This window comes from Lipophrys pholis (genome assembly GCF_963383615.2).
Source record: "Lipophrys pholis genome assembly, chromosome: 8".
Taxonomy (NCBI): Eukaryota; Metazoa; Chordata; class Actinopteri; order Blenniiformes; family Blenniidae; genus Lipophrys; species Lipophrys pholis.
Window position 1 is genome coordinate 21,338,449 of NC_137630.1, and position 20,093 is coordinate 21,358,541.

Consider the following 20,093-nt stretch of genomic DNA (forward strand, 5'->3'; position numbering starts at 1 on the left):
CGACGGTCGACCGTTAATGACGAAACGACAAAGCAAAAAACATTGCGAAATACTTTTATTGGTCTGACAAACATTTGTCAAATAAAATCGTGCACATTAACAAAAGTTTGTGCAAAAGCGCAAATCCCTCAACGTTAAAGAGGCATCGTTAAGAAAAAAAAATAAAATTGTGTTACCATAGCAGAAAGTGTGTAATAATACATATGGTTAGTACAAAAAACATTATTAATCAGTATCAAATCGTTTTAGTGGACATAGTATAATTATGATCCATGATGTGTCAGTAAGCATTTATAAATGGCTTAAAACAGGATATCCACCCATTTCATTTACATGACAGAGCAGCAGCAGGTGGCGGGGTAGTCATCAGCATTCACTTTGAACTCATTCCCGTAAACAAAGTACACATGCGATTTCCCTTTCCACAAGTAGGTGACCCTGGTGACGGGGATCAGCTCGATCGTTTGACGCTGCAAGCAATGACAGACATCCTGGTCAATACTGTATGTAGAATAAATGGAGTTACGGTCATATCAAAGATATGAATACCTGTTGCAGAATGCGCGAAGTCTGGGAGAACTTGCCCTGGTGTTCACTGACAAAGCGCTGTGCAGCCTGCACAACCGCAGGGTCTGGAAAGCCCATCACTGGGTACACCTACAAGGAATGGCCATGGAAATGTGAAATTTTAAGTTTCATTTATTTCTTCGATCAAGCAGCACAGCAACATTTCAAATTGTTCCTAAATTCTGAGTGATGCATTGGCACAGACATCATGTATGCAGCTTTAATCTTTCATTAGGGTCACATAGGATGTGTTAAACGCCAGTTTCTCTTCCTGTGAATCTATGTTTGGACTATGGCCTGAGCCGAACAAATACAAACTCTAGTTGCAAAATAGCTCAGTGTAAACCATGGAATCGAGTGGAACAAAACTGATGTGTTCTCCTTGTATACAGCATTGAAAGCAAATATGGTCTCAACTAATCTAAGCAATCATGTTGTTTTTATAAAAGAAATCACAGGCACATCAATGTTGAAGAAGGAGTTGTTTACCAAGTACTGAGAGTCTCTGAAAAGCTCCTTGCCAGACACTTTGCTGAGGTTGTCCACCTGAAGTCCACTCAACTGCTCCACAACATAATCATCAGAATTGTTTGTCCTGCAAATATTTACATTTAAAGACATCATTCAGTGTCATTTTACAGCTGGTATGCACAGTAGGGTTTTTCAACTCCAGTTTTCATTCGTTTCTGACCTCCTTGTTTTGGGTGAATTCTGGTTCGAACACACATGATTCAAACCAGTTGGTCGTTTGACTTACTTTTTAATAGCAAGAGGACAATTTATTGATTTGAAGCATTTATCTTTGGTGTTGGGGGGGGAAAAAGGCAGGTAGTAGTTTCCCATCTGGAGTTGGAAAACAATCATTTACAGTAATTAAAAGATAGAAAGCAGACATGTGAATGAGTTCCATATTATGAAAATCTGTGCTTTTGTTGTGTTTTTTCATTCAGGAATTGTTAAATTCAAATTTTTCATGAAATGGTACCATTTCACACTCAGGTTGATGTACACCAGGAGCTGTTGTTTTCCATGGCATATGTCACACTGCATTGCTCCTTGTCCATGACAACGGCTGCAACTGTAACAAAGTAGAATTTTGTGATTCAGTCATTTTTAGAAATGGCATAAGATTTTAAATTGGTCTGGTGCTTTAAATCCAATACAAAATCAATGTAAATACATACTTTTCCCTCCCTCTGCCGCTGCAGTGGTGGCATCGATCTTCTCCGTGACGGTACCCCGATCCGTTACACACCCAACAAACTTTCTGTCAGTTGTAAGAACAAAATGTGGATTCCTCCCAAAAAAGTCTTAAAAAAATAGTTTTCATTGACGTTTGTGGCTAACACTTACATTCCCAGCACCGGCACAATCTTTGCAAGGTTTTCGTCCCATTCCCATACAACCGTGGCAGCTCTGTGGATGAAAGGCTTCACTTCACTAAAAAGATGTAAAAAGTTACAGGGGAGTTTTGTGCTACAAAATGTGTCTTAAATGAGTTACCTTCACAGATGATGTGTAGGGAACTTTTAACGTCTGCTTGTCATTCACAAAGAAATTCGCAGCTTTTGCGGGAATATCCCACGGGCCTGGAGGTGGCTGTGCGTACGCGTCCACTGGCTGGCCTGATACAATTGAAATAGCAAATGATTACAGGAGTTCAATTAAATGGATCAGCCATGGCAAAAATCCTGCCAAAACAACATAAAATTAATCAATGTGACAATAACCACTAGATTACTGCAAAGCTAAAGTAGTACCTTCAAACTGGTACCCTAATTCTGAGAATATTTAGAGATTTATTAGCTTAAAAACATGATGGGTGATGGCTGAATTATTATTAATATTATAGTTTTCACCCAAGAGGGTGTATAGAATAACAGTATCATACCAGTGTATGGCTCATGACTCCATTCTGTAGATCTCGATTCAGTAAAGGTTTCCAGGCGGTACTAAAAGGACGAAAAAAACAACAAAAACTGTAATGTATATTTTGCTCTGTCATGTTAAAGTGAAGGATTTAGTCAGGGGTTTCCAAAGAGTAGAGTGGGTCCTCCCCAGGGAGGAAGGTGTAGCAGCAGAAAACATTAAGATAGATGCCTTCTCTGTAATCATATTATAGGAAGAAATCATGATAAAACTGGGCAGAAAAACATTTATTAAAACACATAGGTCTGATGGAGATGTATTAAAATGACAAAATATGCTTTTTGTGTCAAATTTAGGAATACATCATATATTATCAAATAAAAGAATCTCACCTGGATGATAAGAGCTCTGCTTTTATTGGCCCATGAACCCCAACAACCGGTAAATATATCTTATATGTGGGAACAATATGAGTCAAACTGTGGTTCAAACTGTGAGGGAAACTCATTCTACCACAGTGTGAAACCCCTGATCTGTGTGAGTGTTTGTGCACGGTGCATCAAATAACAGCAACTAAATGTCAAGCACTCCCACACACAATGACTACTCCCTCTTACCCTGTATGTATTGAAAGCCTCCATGTTAGTGATCACACCATCCTTTGCTGGCGAAGAGCTGTAGCAGCAGTGACTGGAGGCGTACAGCGTTAAGGCCTCCCGGGCGGTTTCCTCAGTTATCGATGGGATGCTGGCAGCAGAGGAAGAATGTGACTCGATTAATTCAACAAACTCATCCGTTGAAAGGAAGTGACAGTCAGCATAGTGCTGAGGCAATGCAACGGTCTTTTTTCTAGAGTCTCATCAGCAAAAAATATATATATCTTGCAGTATCTTTGGTAAATGTGTTTAAAGAGAGGAAATGATCTGAAGCTTACTTCCAGCGTGGTTGTTCGGGTGCAGGTTCAGGCTGGGGAACTGGGTGAACAGGCATAGGAGGCGGCAGAAATCCACCTAAAACAGACATTACCCTTTAACCAATTTATACCTCATCTGTTAACATTTTAATGGGAAACAATATTATTATTATTATGGTTGTAGTTTTGAAGAAAGTTAAACTGGGCAAAATGTCATTATTTCATCACTTTGAATTGTACCTACTTGCATGAATAGTGGGGGGAATACTATTATTTTTTACATCTGAAACATTTTGCGAATATGTAGGATTATCCATTAGTGTTAGAGAAAAATTCCTTGAAACACATAAAAATTTGTGATTTTCATAAATATTTTGCTGATAATAAAGGTTTGCTAATTGTTTATTCTACAAAGTGCAGGTTCAAAAGTTACAAAACCCGAGAGGTTTAGAAACGGCTGCATTGGAAGATCTGCTCAGTCACAAGTTGAGTTAACTTTGGGACCACAATCACAAGCTCATCAAGCTGTGCAGAAGCTTGACTGTGATTAATTTATTCAAATGATAGCAGAGTGACGTCCACATTATAAAGCAGAGTAACTACTCAGACCTAGCAGCAGTACACAGAGTGGCAAAACATACAACATTAACTGGAAATAACAATCTACATAGAACTGAATACAAGCTGGTGATAAACTCACTGAAATTAAATTCATATTTCTATTAGTTTCTTCTAAAATCATTTAAAAAATTAGCACTGAAATGCGGGTTTATCAGTTAGCCAGGGAACATGAACTGACAAAGCCACTTGAAAGATACAGTATGGCCAAGTGCAGTTGACTGGATTCCAATTACTTTGTAGAAGTAGTAATATAATCCGAACTCAAGCAAATAGCCCGAAACGCATGATAGGGACACAGACCACATGTGATCTGATCACACAGAACGCATGTTAATGCCACGTGTAAACGGCTGTGAAAGAGACGCTGTTCATTAGTGGGTATTTTTTCAATCAGATCAGCTTCCTTCATTTTGCAACTAAAGGAAGCCACAAACCGTTTGTACAACTTCAACATGAACTTATGGCACACATCTTTTAAAGATATCCTGGAAGCAAACATAATACATTGAATAATATTTAAGCAATAACATTTCCCCCCTGGATATGCAGACAATAAACCTTTCACAAAATAAAATCTTAACAGAGACTACTAATGAGGCTATTTTGCCAAATCTCTTGTCAATTAGTCTGATATGTCTCCTGAACTTGGTCTCTCTGTATGTTGTGGTTTCAATTGTTGTTTTTAAGTGCTGTATAAATAAAGGTGACTTGTCTTGACTTAAATATAGCATCTATATGTCATCTATATATTTAGGATGTTTATATTTATTGCTTTCTGCAAAGTCTGGATTTAACATAATACCATTTCACTAATGTTGTACTATTACAGTGATGCATGGGACAAATAACTATTTAATGTCATTTTTATTGATGTCAAACGTTTGATAATTTTTTTGTTTTGTTTTAATCACATTGAATCGGTAAGTTTGTCAGGTTTTCCTTTCCACCGTCTCCTATACTTGCCCATGTTGATTTATTCAGGTCTTTTTCTCTGTAAAAGTGTATTGAAATAACTGTGCGCTCCAGAAATGATACTGAATTGAATTGCTTTTGAGGTTATACAGAGGATGCCAGTTTGGCAGACAGGACATCCAGAGTGAGCATACTATACCTCCTCCTCCGGCCAATGTTCCTTCATAGCCAGGCATGTTGTCAAACATGCTTGTTGGAGGAGCACTGGGGCCTTGGGACCCAGCTGTGGGTGGGGCAAGCATTGCTGAAACAAACCAGAAGAACCAGTTCATTCATACACAGCTGTACACCTTTGAATCTTACAAACCCCGTGACATACGTTCACTTGTAAAACCTCGCAAAGAACACATTTTTTTGCTTTTCATTCAGGAGGGTATGTTTTAAAGAGTCTTACTGAGCATCCCCAACCTTGTGATTAAAACTGAGGTTACTTCCTGGGAGCTTTCCAAGATGGTACAAGTTTCTACATGACAGCCTCAAAAGGTTTCCTGAGTAACTTACCTTGTCCCTCAGCGTTAATGTCCATTATGAGAGCGCTTTGTGTCGCAACTCCACAGACGTCCAGCAGCAGTTAAATCCCTGAAACACCAGTATATACACTGGCGGCTGACTACACGTTGCAGTGACCGCGACGCTGTTTGCCTCAAACAACCTGTAAGTCGAGGCGTGACGTCATCCGGCACCCCGGACGTGTGCGGTTGTATGTTATAATAAAGCAAATAATACAAATACATACAAACAAATACAAGACGCAACTCAACGACATTTAAATAAAAAAAAAGAAGTATTAAAGGAATTTTTTACCAGCTGACCCCTCCGCAGTGGGTACATATCCGGGATTGACAGTCCCGTACGTGTCTCTTTGGGAGCTGAAAGTAACGGGAAACGTAAGTTAAGGCCAAAATAGTGGAACGTGGGGAAACAGCCTGAGCAATGTTACAAATCTGGTAAAATACAGAAAAAAAACAAGGGATGACTTACTTTCCAAACGACTGGTAGTCCATCTCAACAGCTTAATGAGGAAAATAGAGACAGCTCAAAACTGTTGTACGTGCTGGTCACGCGCGTCAGAAATCATTAAACTTTATCATTTAACCTTAGATCACCATTAAACACAGTTTCCTGCAACTTTACAACCAGCGGACACACTGACCTCCTCCAAAGACGATTTTAACTGCACTATAATGTGTCGTGTTCCTCTCTCCCGGAGCTCGGGCAAACAGGTAATGGATTAAAAAAAACAACGCAGTGAGATTTTGTAGAAGTTAGGAAGCCCCCCCTCACCCCTCCAGGAAGTTCACACCCGTCGTTTGAGGCACAGATGTTTTTGTGAGGAAAAATAAGATAAAGACTGAAATGAAAACTTCGTGGACGAGAAGCGCCACAATATTAGCGCTATAATAAATTACATTTGATAAAGCGGTGAAAACTTTCCACAATTTCTGTGCGCGCTCTACACTACAGTACCCATAATCCATTGCGGCGCCCACGGAAGTCCTTTTCTTTCCTTCCGCCATTGCCGGAGTCCCTTTTGGATTTACATCGGCGGGTGAGTTTACACAATCTGTGTTAATCCGTGGAGTTTAGGTGTTTCAATCGCCATCCAGACACATGTTTTCCAAGAGTGAACTTTGGTCTATATCTACTGGCCAGTATGAACAGTTTCCCGTCGGTTTTCTGTATAAAAAGCGTCGTTTTGGCCTAAAGTGTTGCAGCTAACCTGCCTCGGTGTAATGGTGCCGCTTTCCTTGAAGGCCTACTGCACGACTGCAATATTCTATCAAATAAATGCCAGCAGCAAAATTAATGTGTTGATTGTGTGTATTAATATTTATGACCAGGCAAAATGGTGAATGTGGACGCTTACAGTAGCACGATTAGCCGGCCAGCTAAACACTGATCATGCTAACGTTTAGCCACATGTTTCCTCATTGAATAATAATAAACATGCTTCTTTCGCGCCTCAGTTCACGAGTGTCGCCTCTTTCAATATTATCGACTCAACAACCAAGCATCATTAGTGTTTTGTAGGCATTTCTGATTGTCCTGCTGATAAGGTGCAGTGAAACGTCCCTGTCTGTCGCTTGCAGTTATCATGGCAGCCCTCCGACCCTTAACGAAGCCCAAGATTGTCAAAAAGAGAACTAAGAAGTTCATCCGCCACCAGTCTGACCGATATGTCAAGATTGCGGTAAGTGTGACACGCAAAGTATTGACCAGGTGTGAGCCACCGATTCAGAAGATGACCTGTTGTTTGTGACCCTTGTCTCCTCCTACAGAAAAACTGGCGTAAGCCCAGAGGTATTGACAACAGGGTCCGCAGGAGGTTCAAGGGTCAGATGCTGATGCCCAACATCGGTTATGGTAGCAACAAGAAAACCAAGTTCATGCTGCCAACCGGCTTCAAGAAGTTCCTGGTGCACAATGTCAAGGAGCTCGAGGTCCTGATGATGAGCAACAAGTGAGTGGACACACAAACGCTCAGATCAACTCGCCGCTTTTCTCTGTTTCACGGTTACGAGTTCAAGTTCTGGTTATAGTAGAATTAAAATAGTTTATGGATAACGATTGGATGTGTTGGCATCAAATCAATGAGGTTACTCTGGTCGTATGTTCCAGCCATTACATGTGACATTGACGTTTGAATAGTAAATATCCAATGGATTAAATTGACTAGTTAGGCCCTTGCGGTTAACATTATTTAAGCGTAGAACTTGTTGAATAAAGCGCCCACTTTGAAAAAAGTTCTTCTTCTTACCGTTGAGGTTTCGGCAGATGTTTCTGGGTTTGGTCTCCAAAAGGCCTCAGACATATGACATACTGCTAGTGTTCAGTTCAACAGCAGCAGAAGTAAAAGGTGCTCATCAACTCACCAGTGTAATTAAGAACTTCCCTGTAAAAACCGGAACTCGGCTGTTAAATAGCCATTCTGGTAATTCAATATTTTGTACACTGTGCTCCCAAATGTCACTGACTCAATGTAGTTGAATGACTACCAGGGGCACTGAAACCTGTGTTCATTCTAGATGTGTGATGTGAAAATACTGCGACGTTGGTGACGTGCACGAACTACTCAGTTCAATACTATTGGTCTAACGTTTCCTGATATAAATTCTTGTTACCTGGAATATTAATTTGTTTTATCTTGTAATATGTGACATCTTGCTGGTGTGCTCAGTGGGACATTAAGATGTGAACTTTGTGTGTAATCATGATACTTTACTTGTTATGGATTGATCCGTCTTTCTATTTTTCTTTCCTGTGTTTCGTTTGGAGTCTGTCCTTGTAGACGGACTTTGAAGGTTCCCAGTTTTTAGATTGACTCAGACAATGAGATGAGAGTTTAGTCTCAATCAAATTGACCATGAAACCCAGCAGTTTGTCAGTTTGGTGAGCTGCCAGCCTGATGGTTGACCAACGCTACACTGAAACTGGTTGTTAGTCTTAAGAAAACAGAAAATATATTTTTTTGATGTATTACACAAATTTCTAAATGTCTGTATCTACTTGATACCTTTAAGTTCAGACAAATGATCAAAAACATTTTTTTAATGGATTCTCATGTGTAATTACTAAGGGTTTATATTACATCCATGAAACATCTATAAACTCGTACTACACATGCACACACAGAAATTGTTCCTGGGGGGAAAAGGAAGCCTAAGCTACCTGTTAAACCTGTTTGTAAAGGCTATTATTGAACCAGTAGTTTTGTCATTGAGGATGTTAGAAAAACGGGACCCAGCATGCTTAAACACTTTTTCTTTTTGTACCGAGTCGTTAGTTTTCTACGGAGCAAGGTAATGATCTATTCCTCAGATTTAAGGTCGGCGTGTAAAAACATGCACAACTGAAATCCTGTGGTTAAAAATATTACCCGGGGTTTTTCAATTTCTCCACTCTTGGACCTGTTTTTAAAAAAATACGTTTTCGAGCTCCTGAACGCCGCCTCGTGTGGATGATCGGCCAAGAACGGTGTGTTTGTGTGAATCATCGTTCTCGTGTGGACGGCCCCTTAGGCTTCAGTCTTCTGCATCACAATGGTGATTTTAATAGTTTCCTGCTCTTCTGAATTGAGCATGTGAGCTGTTATTACTGTGTTATCTCTCCAGAGGTCTTATTAATTTAAAGAAGTACAGAATCCTAAGATGGTTAAACTATGTTCTGAAAGTCTTTATTTGAGTTTCGCACTAGATTACTTTAGCTGCAAAGAGGCAATGTGAAATCAGAATAATTTTTTCTCTGAAGCATCATTTTTGTAGATGTAATCAATCAATGCGTCTTCATCTGTAATCATCCAGTTTGGGGTGTAATTCAATAATATATGGCCAAACAGTGGAATTGTCTGGATTTTAAATGCATTAAGTTGTATTTAAATTGTTATTAATACAACTGTAAGAGGTTTCTCTTGACAGGCTGATATTTCAGTGGGTAGAGTTTCAATAATTAAACCGTGTTCATTAACAGGGCTGTTTTCTCTGCTTCTGTAGGACTCACTGCGCTGAGATCGCCCACAACGTCTCGTCCAAAAACAGGAAGCTGATCGTGGAGAGGGCTGCTCAGCTGGCCATCAAGATCACAAACCCCAACGCCAGGCTCAGGAGCGAGGAGAACGAATAAACTGCTCATTCAGAATAAATACTTTAAAATAGAAACCTTTGCCTCTTGGTTCATTTTTTTTGCACTTCATTGTTTGTCAGCGGAATGTGTAAAACAAGTTTTGAGCCTGAAACTGATCTTTCTTGTGGTGACAATCCTTGTTAACTCAGCTAGTTTCAGATGAGCTATATTATATTAGTGTGGCAGTCGGATGTAGTAACGTGGTCACGTGACATTTCTGCCGTCAGCCACGTTGCTGGTTGTGTTCTGCCCCGGGGTAAGAAACGAGCTCCTCCTTCCAGATGACTGAACAAAAGGGGCGAGAAGCCCCAAGAGGAGCGCTGACCCATATTATAAACACTAGGTCACTTAACCTGATAGAATTCTACTCCAGAGATGTGATCTTTGTTATAAAGGGTTGGAATTTAAAAAGAAAAAAATTGCAATAACCTTTATCACAATTTTGGTTTTTAACCAAAGCTTGAATGGCCAAATACACTGCTATCACATTTATCAATAGCATAGTTTTCTTTACCCTTTCCCAGTTCAGTCTCCTGTTTACTTGGTTTGAATGACCGCGTCATCAGTAAATGAGGGTTTTATTTTTAAATGGGTTATCACTACATCTCTACTGCTTTAACCAATGTTAAACTGGTGAGATGAGGAAACACCCTCTGGATGTTTTCAGTCTATAATATCCAGACAGATTCGAGGCTCCAAAGTAATCTGAGATGTTTGTTTGCACACAATCTAGACTAGAGAATGAAAACTTGATTGTGGAGGAATTCATCTGTATCCAAGGGAAATTTAAAGGTTTGCTTAGCTTTGGTGCCTGATCTGAAATATCCTCCGGTTTCAGAGTCCCGGTGAGCATTTTGCTGTTTTATACAAGAAGTCAGCGGTATGAATCATCACCAGTGTATTTGTATGAACTGAATGAAATCTCGACTTTTAGCAGAGTCCGCTTCAGAAGGATTATTATTGCTCATTTAATGACTTAATCTGCATTATGAAAATAAAAGTCAGTGTTTCTAAAGCCATTGCCTGAATTGGCCTGCTCAGATTGTATCCAGTTTTCAGATGTTCAGGGCTGACTCCCTGCAGAGAAAGTTTCCATTGCATCCTGGCAGACAAGCTGTGCTCCACAGCCCTGAGCCCTCTGCCATCTGCTCCCGTACCACTGACACTGCCAGAGATGCTTACAGCACTACGTCTATTTGACCAGTCAGCTTGTGGCTGCATGGATGTGTAGGTAAGTTCTCACGTTGGGGAGAAATAGAGGCTCAGTTTTGGATGCAAATCTCTCCTCTTTAAAAAAGAAAGAAAAAAACAAAACAAAACTTGGTCCTTTCTGTGGAGAAGCTTCGGACGACTCGCCTGAGGACTGGATGTTCTCCAGGGAGGAGAACAGCAGGGCAGGCTGACACTGAGAGATGGTGAGACTGTCAGGAAGAGGACAGGATCTGTTTGCTTCTTTTCACCGGTCAGAAAATGAACATGTCAGCAAGAGTAGTGTTTGGGAAAGGGCGTCCCGCTCCCAAGCAGCTCTCCTTCGCCTTCCCTCAGACAGACTCCCTGAGGAAAGGCAGCCGGTCGGCAGGAGCGAAGAGGAGGATGTTCTCTTTTTCTCTCAGATGTCGTCTGGGCATCATCAGAGGGAGAACCAAAGGTAAAACGTACAGGAAACCTATGTAGTGGTCTAGTGAGTTTGTCTTCAATATTTATTTTTATTTCACTTTGACACCTCTGCACATTTAATTTCATGCAATCATCCGTTTGTTTTTAACATCTCAACTTATAAAAAAGATCAAACAAATTGTAATTGTTTGTGTCCAGCAGGTCAACTTGATTATTTCTCAAACTAAATGTATGGTAAATATGTGTCGAACATTAGCGAGGAGCAAGTTGCTGAGTTGTCCTTGTTGCATCAGGTTAAATCTTGACCTTGAGTGGGCGGTGTCATGTTTCAAATACTGGATGCAGCTTACAAACTAACTCAGCACATGGAGCAAACTGGAATGATTTTATTTGGCAACGGAAGCTGGTTACTTGTTGGCGACTGTGGATGAAGGATGGCGTCTTTTGTGTAGCTGACAGTCGGACCAAATGAGCTCAGGGTTATTGAGCAAACAGCAGCTTGGTGAAATAGTAACGGTCAGGAGCGGCCTGCGAGAGACATGATCTATCATGATGTAACAGATTTCAAAATAACCACTCTTAATTTGTTACTGTGACGGGTTAGTTTATGCGTCTTAACTCAAACCCTGACTAGAGCTGCTCTTCTCTGGAGTAAACAGCTTGAGGGAATGGTAGAGGTGCCGTCAACAGTATCTCACCCTGTGAGAGACAGCAGCTCTGCGGCACTCCAACACAATACGTGTTCAGATTAGTGTTTTATTGTCACCACCACGTCTTTATTCTGGATAAAAGAGGAAAGCAGATAGCTAATAGATAAAAAACTATTCATGATGGCAGCTGGTTCAAAGAAGGACCTCTGAATACAACAGGTAGGAGCCACACTACAGCAACACCAACACTTTCTCAGGCATTATTTACTGGTTTTATTGAATCACCTGAACTATTTTAGCTTCCCGTGTGCTGGCCTTGCTTTCACACGTTGCTTAATGATGAAAGTAATGATTTTGTTTATAATACCTTGTGTTTTCTGGGGAAAATGTGTTTGCTTGTGCAGAAACTTAGTCAACCGATGCAACGTTGAACTGTCATTCACCTTTCTATAAATATGGACGTTAATTTTAATATACAGTATTACAATCAAGTCATCTCTTCTGTGCGGGATTAGTGTTCAATGATCCTTGTGAATTAAAGGAGGTTATGACAGTAAACTACACGAAGACTTGAACATTCTTGTGGTAAAAATTATGATAAAACAAGAAAACATAAAATGTCATGTATAGTTATTTTTAGTCTAAATTGTTGTTTGGTCTGTTGAATAAAAATGCATTTAGGTGTTTTGCACGTTTTCAAACCATTCATTTTATTTCAAGTCTCGTTTTCCAGATTGACAACAGGCTTGTACGGTTCAATTTTGTTCCCCTGACTTGCAACTGGAGTTGATCTCCACGAGGTGGCAGTGTGATCAATGAAGAGCTCCTGGTCCAGTCTCACCGGTCTGCAATGTAACCATCATTACTTCACTATGAAGAATATTATAGTTATGATAATCATTGTTTAATATTGAATATAAGCATAAATCTTTCTTTGTGTGGGATTTTTAAAATGATGTTGCATGTTCTTCTCTTACTTGTTCATCATACCAAACTAAACAATAATTAGTTAGTTTAACCCTATCAAGACATCATAATTGATGTTGAATGACTCAGGCTAATTTCCAGCCTCTATATTTATTTGAGTAAAACGTTGCTGCACTGAGGTTTTTGTAACACAGTGCTCTATAGCCCGATCCTCTGTATTCTGTTGGAAATTAATTAGTCTCGCTCTGAAAGACTACGCTCGCTCACATTGAAAATGGGGTTTTAAGGACAAAAGTCCCTGAGGAAATTATGTGCACCGAAGAGTATTGTGTCCACTGGAACAGCTGACTAATTGGGCTCCATGCAGCAGCAGGTGAAAACATGGAAATGATTGTAATCATTTTTACAAGTCCTTACAACAGGCAGATGTGGACTACAGGGTGTCATTGCTCAGACTTCCTGAGGTGTGCTGTAATTTGGTTGTGGCGAGGTTTGTTTTGCTGTCAAGGTTTGAGCTCTTGGCTTTTCAAATGAACTCTGATGGCAAAAATGTGGGTGCAGTAAAAGCAAGAACGAGAGTTGAAGGGCCTTGCTGTCGGTAGGTGTCAGGATGTGGCAGACTCTGAGTCTGGTGTCCTGACAAATGGCCGGACAGGTGCAGACAGGCCTTCTGTGTTTGGGTGGAAGGAACGATTAGCAAATGGTCCTTTAACCCACCAGAGGGGGAATGTGAGATCTTGAAAGAAATGTGCTGGATTTTTCAGAGCATAATCTAGGATATCAGTAGATTATTGCACACAATCACATCATGAATGTGTCAACTGTGCAATAATTTTGTATTTACAAGGGATTTTACAGATTGCATTTTTCATGGTGTGCTTGCATGTGTGTGTTTGTTTCTTTTTGAGAGAGAAAACCAAATGATATGGGCTTTGTACAAACACAAGCTCTATAAATGAGTGCAAGCTCTATTTGAGGAGAGTGTGACACCGCTCAGGGCTCAGACTGACAATGAATGTGCAGGTGGTGATAATTGTGCCAAGAGTGAGGGGAGTGTGCAGTTTTGTCACGTTTAATCTCAGAGTATGTGTGGGCGGGAGATGGAGAAAGACTGTGTGTGTGTGTGTGTGTGTGTGTGTGTGTGTGTGTGTGTGTGTGTGTGTGTGTGTGTGTGTGTGTGTGTGTGTGTGTGTGTGTGTGTGTGTGTGTGTGTGTGTGCGTGTGTTAGTGCGTGCAGGGGGGAGGAAGTGACTCTCATGTGTATGTGTATGTGTGCCTGCCTCATTGAACCCCTCTGGCAGAGAGAGAGAGAGAGAGAGAGAGAGAGAGCGAGAGAGAGAGAGAGAGAGAGAGAGAGAGAGAGAGAGAGAGAGAGAGGGGGAGAGCAAACTCACTCCAGCTCAGCTCTGTAGGAGAGAGGGACTGGTTATGTGTGAGCTCATGAGTGTATGAACAGGACATGATAAATCCTCTAGAAAAGGGACGCACGATTAGTAAGATCTTCTGAAATCGGGGACCACAGCAAGATGGCAAGAAAAGGAGAGAAACTGTATCACCCTCTGCTTTGGGATTTATAGTACAGAGCTTAGAGGACAGCATCTGTGAGGACTGAGAAGAATCATCTGATAAGTTCAAACAGAAGAGGCACGAAAGACCATCTGAGGATCCGACTTTACTCTTTGGAGCTCCCAACATCTCCGGGTCTTCCAATCTTGAAGGAAATGCCGGCTTCAGAGCAAACAGAGATGTTTTTGTGATTTCATCTGGGCAGTGCAGACCTGGTCCCTGGGGTCATCTACTCAGGCGGACCCTCTGCTCTCTGCCTGCTACTGCACATCAGCACGGTTACTTCCTGGCAGTGACTAAACTGGCGCCATGCTGTGTGGTCTGAGAAGAGACACCAAGAACAGCATTGGTAAGAGCGCCCCATTCTGATCTTTGCAGTCAGAGGAGCTGAAGCTGCAGGAGGTCACTCATCACCAGCAAAGAGCTGCTTTTCTCTTTCATGTGTTGTGAGACGCAACTGAGCTGTCAGTTCTCGCATGCGTTTTGCCTGAATGCAATTGAATTTGAAAGCAGAAGAATTGTATGACATGAATTATAGCAGTGATGAATTGCAAGCAATTTAAATGTCAGTGGACTCGAGCACCAGCCTTCTGCCAAGTGTATTTAGGGCAGACATGGCAACTTAAACTGGGACTGGAAGGGCTCCGTTTATAAATAAAGTTTTGCATCTGAAAATAGCATTATGATTTCATTGTCATTTCCCGCACCGCCCTCGTATTTAACCTACATTCTGATTGGATGTGAGAGGGATGGCATGCACTGCCCTGATTTAAACCACAAGTTAATTAACTCACCGCATATGTATGCAGAGAAGAGGACTTTCAGTTTTATTCTCACGACCCTTTAGATGAGCATACCGCAACACTGAGCCGATAACTGACAATCTTCCACAAATATGACAGAGCGGAGATTATATTTTCACAGAAATGTGATAGTGTTTCATTGTTTGGACTGTGAACAATCACATTAATCCTGATCTTAAGTCCTGCCCAGGGTGAGTGATGGTTATTTTAAGCTGGAGGAGGCTGGCTGGCAGAGACTTGGTGGTACAGTAGTGTTCAGTCACGTGCAGCGTGGGTCTGTGTAACCCAGAGCCAATGTTGCCTTTTGACTGCAATGACAGCTGCTGGACTGTCAGACCCCCGAGGAGTCCGCGTGGTTACGAGGCTTTTGCTTAGACTAATGTGCGTGTGATGTGTCACCCACTTTGTGTATGCGCGTGTGTTTCTGTGTGTGTGTGTCTGCCTCACAGCTACTGGACACAGTATTTGTGCAGGGACGTGGGTAAATTAGTGTAAAATACCATATTATGCATGTGTGTGTTCTGTACATCACCCAAACATGCCAGTGCACAATGGAGGAATGTGCGCTCCTCCCGAAGGTCTGAGTCATGCAGCCGTGTGCACATGGAGGAAGAATTTTCTTTTTTACTCCTTGTATCTCACGGCTGCCCAAAGGTTTCAGGTCAGTGAAGGTATGACAAAAGGTCTATGCCTCTCAGCTGTCCAAAGGCCTCATCCTCAGATGAACAGATGTGGAGACTCGATGTGGGCCTGGATGGAGCAGTGGGCTGGATGCCCTCCAAGCATTTATTTCCTCTACTTCAGTCTTCTCAAATCAGAACATAGAACAGAGAAAGACACAGCAGAATAATTGAAATTGCACTTTTTATGTCAAGCTGATATGTTTTCAAACCACAGTAGCTCCTCTTGTAAAAAAAACGTAAAAAAAATTCAATTTCCATTTATTACTCGTTGTTTTACTTCTGCTTAGTTGTTATTCAAGGTTTGGGGGGATTCACAACGTACAAATGTGTAATGCATTCAGTGGAGTGCAGCTTAAAAAACAATTCGAAGCATTTGTTTAGATTGAGCAAAAAGGCACTGGTTAAAAACATGGAAATTTAAAATTAGCCGTTGCTGTAAGCCGTGTCCCTCCAATACTGTGAAATCAATGTGGTACAAACTTAAATCTAAAAAAAAAAGTGAATTAAGTGAATTCACGAAACTTCATCTTTATCATAGGAGGTCTGCCTGTCCAATCAACTGACCAACCCAACAAGAGGTTTTAGGTAAAGCACCACCAGAAGCATCCGGCCTTCGTTCATTTTTGTTGTGCAGACACGTCTTGAACAGTTTAAAAGCCTCATTCAGTTATTGAACAACGACTACTTGAAGAATAGGTTTTAAAACCAGTGTTTCTACCACGAACTATTAAAGCGGTCACTGAAGACTCTGTGCTTGTGAGGACTTCAGTTTGATGAAAAGCGGGAACAAGCCCCCAAAAAGAAGACCTGGCACAGCTCTTCTTCTGACTTCTAACATTATGTTCAATCATTGTGCCGGACAGCTGAAAAGGTAATCCACAGTGGACAGGATTAAAGAAGTGCCCACTCAGTTTCCTCATCTCTCTGACTGCTGACATGACTGCAAAGCTGCATTCAGGTTCAGATGGGCAGCGGCTCTACTAATCTGAAGACTGTGTCAGAAATGGGTCCTGCTTGTGGGTGAAAAACCTTAAACATATCTCTCCCTCTCTCTTTGTAGTCTGTGCTCTCTCGCTCTCTTTCTGTTTCTCTCTCTGAACACTTCCCAGTATTTTGTATGAATGTAGAATCTGCCTGTTAATAACATAAAAATGATTTCCTCTCCATTAACCACGTGCTGTTCCTTCACACATGGAGCTCGCGCTTAAGTTATGTTTCAAATGTAAAAAGAAATAAATAATTTCACACCTTCTTTGTGACAACAAATCTTCTTTTGACAACACATAAGTCAAGCGCCCTTTCAGGGTCGTGAACTCACGCTGATCACTCTGCTGCTGTTAATGCCTGACGCATGTCGCCATTGGCTTTGCGCCATTTTCCTCCCAGAGCTCCCTCGTCACCTCGGGTGAAGAGTTAAGAGTGTGGGCTGCTGTCATGGGGTGTAAGAAACGTTCGTGTTCATTCAGCCTTCTGCTGCAGCGGTGCCTTACATATCCTACCTCTCTGCTGTCTCCTCAGATGAAGGACCGTACTCAAAGGGGAGCCAAGAGTCCAGGGCAACTGACCAATCACATTCGTCCCGGAGGCGCAGCCTTTCAGGTACAATACAGTCAAACCTGACTTCATATCGTCTTGATTCGTCCGTTGTCTGTTTCATGAAACTTGTTCAACTCACCACAGTCCTCGACAAGAAGAATCCTGCCACCTATGACTGAGATTTATGTGCATGTCTCCCCATGTGTCTCCAGTGTTTTTGCTTGACGTTTTATTCTTTTGAATGCTTGGATAAGGTGAAAAAAATGCTTGCGTGGCATATCTGTCATTGGCACTAAACCCTATTTAGCAAACTTCACGTGGATGATTCACCAGCACAGCAAAATGTGGACCATGAGACAGAATGAGTCCTCTGACAACATTTTATGAACACACGCCCATCAATTAATGCCAACGCTCTTTTCTCCACTTGTAGGATTTTAGTTCATGCTCTGTCTACGCCAACATAATTTCCAATTTGTCTGTCTTAATGCCGTTTTCCTGTCCTGCCACCAGTATTTAGTGTGATAGCAATAAATCTGATTCCGCTTGTCCTCCTTGGGAACCTGTCACAAAGATTTGCTCAGACTGCGTGATTCATAGAAGCCAGGAGAAGGTGGGAGGGTGAGAAAGTAACGTGGAACGTCCGGGGGAAAAGTATTTCACTGCCTCCGAGACGGGGCGATTCTGTCAAGCAGATGCTAATGCTGACTGTGGATCTGTGCCTGCATCTGTATCTGTCAGCAGAAGAGTACAGAGGGGTGACCACGGTGGACCTGATGAAAAGGGAAGGCAGCAACCTTGGTCTCACCATCTCCGGAGGGTCTGATAAAGATGGCAAGCCCAGAGTGTCAAACCTACGGCCAGGTGGGCTAGCTGCCAGGTGAGATCTCTGCTCTGTGATGCGCTTGAAACGTGGCAACCACCCTGAGCTGTCAGGACCTGTTATTCTGCCCCTACAAACGTGCATGTGTTGTAAAGTTACACCGGCCAGCCTGAACTGTGGAAGTGTAGGCATTGACTTGGATCAGAATGATGTCAAACTGTGGTAAACCCTCGTCGTGTAGCGTAGATATATTTCATTATCACTTCATGCCTATTTCGTAGTGTACTAATAATCACTCATCATGGCTCAGCTTTCTCATGTTCTGAGAGTGTTTAATTAAGATGAAACTCATTTTCTCCAACATCAACTGCATGAAAAGGAAACATAGTGTGAGACTCATGATGATTAAGCAGCATGTGATTGAACACACACACACACACACACACACACACACACACACACACACACACACACACACACACACACACACACTGGGGGTTTTGCAAGAATGACACAGCCCCTCAGAAAATGTCTTGGCCAAATATGCCGTCACTTGTCAAGTCCAAGGAGGTTTAAAGACAGCCACTGTGTTAATTCTTCCAAGCAGCTTGTCTTTCCTCGGCTGAGTTCATGCTTGTGTGGTGGAAGCTAATTTAGTGGGTGGAGAGGCAGCGACAGACAGGAGAGAGACTGGCCATGACATAGTACGATGCGACTGGACCACAATGACGGACCATTCAGTTCTTCTGTCGAGACGTCACTCTGTCTGCTGTCACTGCTGACTGGCAGTAGCCCAAAGGTGAGAAGGGCAAACAGGGCAGAACATCTATTTAATTAATTAGCTCTCCAGTGACCAGTGTGTTGACTCAGAATGTCATTAGTGAGAAAACATGCACTATCGTCTGTGGAGAGGAGCGATTTTCAGGCATCCCGCTCCAGAATCCAGTCTCGTCTCTACACAGGTGGCTTTGTTAGTCTACACAGAGCAGGGGAGCTTAAAACCTTTATGGCCTTAAAAGAAATTCAAACATCGAACTATGCCTGCTTATGTAAATGTTTACAAAATACTTTTCATATCCACACAGACAGACAATGCAGTAGAAAACGCCCAGAACAGTAATTCACATCCGATGGCTTCATCTCATTTTCATCTTCAGATCAAATTGCTAATTACAGGTAGCCTGGAGCAGTGAAAGAAAAAGCTGGTTTGAGACATAAAACCAAAACAATGAGCTGAAAGTGGCCATAAAGATGCAGAGGTGGCAGTAGGTCGATAATTCTCCGTGTATGCATTGCTGCGAGCCACAGCTCTCCGTCACATTACACATGTTTGCAGTTGTGAGGTGTTAAAACCAGAAAATCATATTATCATGACTACAGTATCAGCAAGAAGTGAAACCATGCAGGATTGACTGGATGGTCGAGAGCTTTTGGTAACGAACATGCTGTGAATCTGGAGTTATTTGTGCTTTCAGCGGGGGAAAGCTGCCTGTGTTATCCTCTCTGTTGATCTTGATGTTCCGTCCACATTTCTCCACAGGAGCGATCAGCTGAACGTAGGAGACTACATCAAGTCAGTGAATGGCATCAATCTGTCGAAGCTCCGGCACGATGAGATTATCAGCCTGCTGAAAAACATCGGGGAGCGGGTGATGCTGGAGGTGGAGTACGAGCTGCCTCCATTTGGTATGTGAAGCCTTCAAGAGGAACATTATGCATATCATGCATGCATATTCATGAGTCACACTACTACCAGATGGAGAAAGGCCGGTTAAGGAAAAAGGTCGGAAACTTAGGGAAAGCAATATCTGTTAAAAAGAAAATGAAACACATGAGCCAAAAACTTTTTGGTCATTTGGAAGAAATGTTGTGGAAGCTCAAACCTTGGCATTGGCATTGGCATTGACCTATGAACATGTCAAACAA

The 20,093-nt window shown here is 41.8% G+C and overlaps 3 protein-coding genes across 6 annotated transcripts in view; 2 read left to right on the top strand and 1 right to left on the bottom strand.

The window, feature by feature from the left end:
* Positions 1-38: 38 nt before the first annotated feature.
* On the bottom strand, positions 39-6,411 carry ssuh2rs1 (ssu-2 homolog, related sequence 1). 4 transcript variants are annotated; one of them, XM_080469392.1, is made up of 14 exons: positions 6,227-6,407; positions 5,924-5,954; positions 5,747-5,811; positions 5,082-5,186; positions 3,371-3,446; positions 3,054-3,183; positions 2,459-2,519; positions 2,071-2,192; positions 1,921-1,983; positions 1,752-1,834; positions 1,553-1,645; positions 1,057-1,162; positions 550-657; positions 39-470 (listed from the first exon to the last, which is right to left on the bottom strand). In XM_080469392.1, exons 2-14 carry the CDS (start codon positions 5,944-5,946, stop codon positions 330-332), a joined length of 1,176 nt encoding a protein of 391 aa, XP_080325518.1. In that variant the 5' UTR covers positions 5,947-5,954; positions 6,227-6,407; the 3' UTR covers positions 39-329. The 4 variants fall into 4 exon arrangements, with proteins under 4 accessions (XP_080325518.1, XP_080325517.1, XP_080325519.1 ...); XM_080469391.1 differs by having other exon boundaries at positions 6,096-6,407; XM_080469393.1 differs by lacking the exon at positions 6,227-6,407 and adding an exon at positions 6,096-6,122 and having other exon boundaries at positions 5,444-5,811.
* Positions 6,412-6,442: 31 nt separating this feature from the next.
* Positions 6,443-9,597, top strand: rpl32 (ribosomal protein L32). The gene is made up of 4 exons (XM_080469394.1): positions 6,443-6,491; positions 7,033-7,133; positions 7,222-7,403; positions 9,433-9,597. The coding sequence occupies exons 2-4, from the start codon at positions 7,038-7,040 to the stop codon at positions 9,560-9,562; spliced, it is 408 nt and encodes a 135-aa protein (XP_080325520.1). The 5' UTR covers positions 6,443-6,491; positions 7,033-7,037; the 3' UTR covers positions 9,563-9,597.
* A 4,567-nt stretch (positions 9,598-14,164) lies between these two features.
* Positions 14,165-20,093, top strand: part of LOC308112890 (glutamate receptor-interacting protein 2-like) — a gene marked incomplete at its 3' end in the record, with an annotated part of 31,058 nt that continues 25,129 nt past the window's right edge. The window contains exons 1-4 of the mRNA XM_080468700.1: positions 14,165-14,671; positions 17,327-17,407; positions 18,089-18,224; positions 19,708-19,853. Of these exons, the coding sequence (XP_080324826.1) occupies positions 14,632-14,671; positions 17,327-17,407; positions 18,089-18,224; positions 19,708-19,853 (403 nt within the window). The 5' untranslated portion in view covers positions 14,165-14,631. The remainder of the gene's footprint in view (positions 14,672-17,326; positions 17,408-18,088; positions 18,225-19,707; positions 19,854-20,093) is intronic.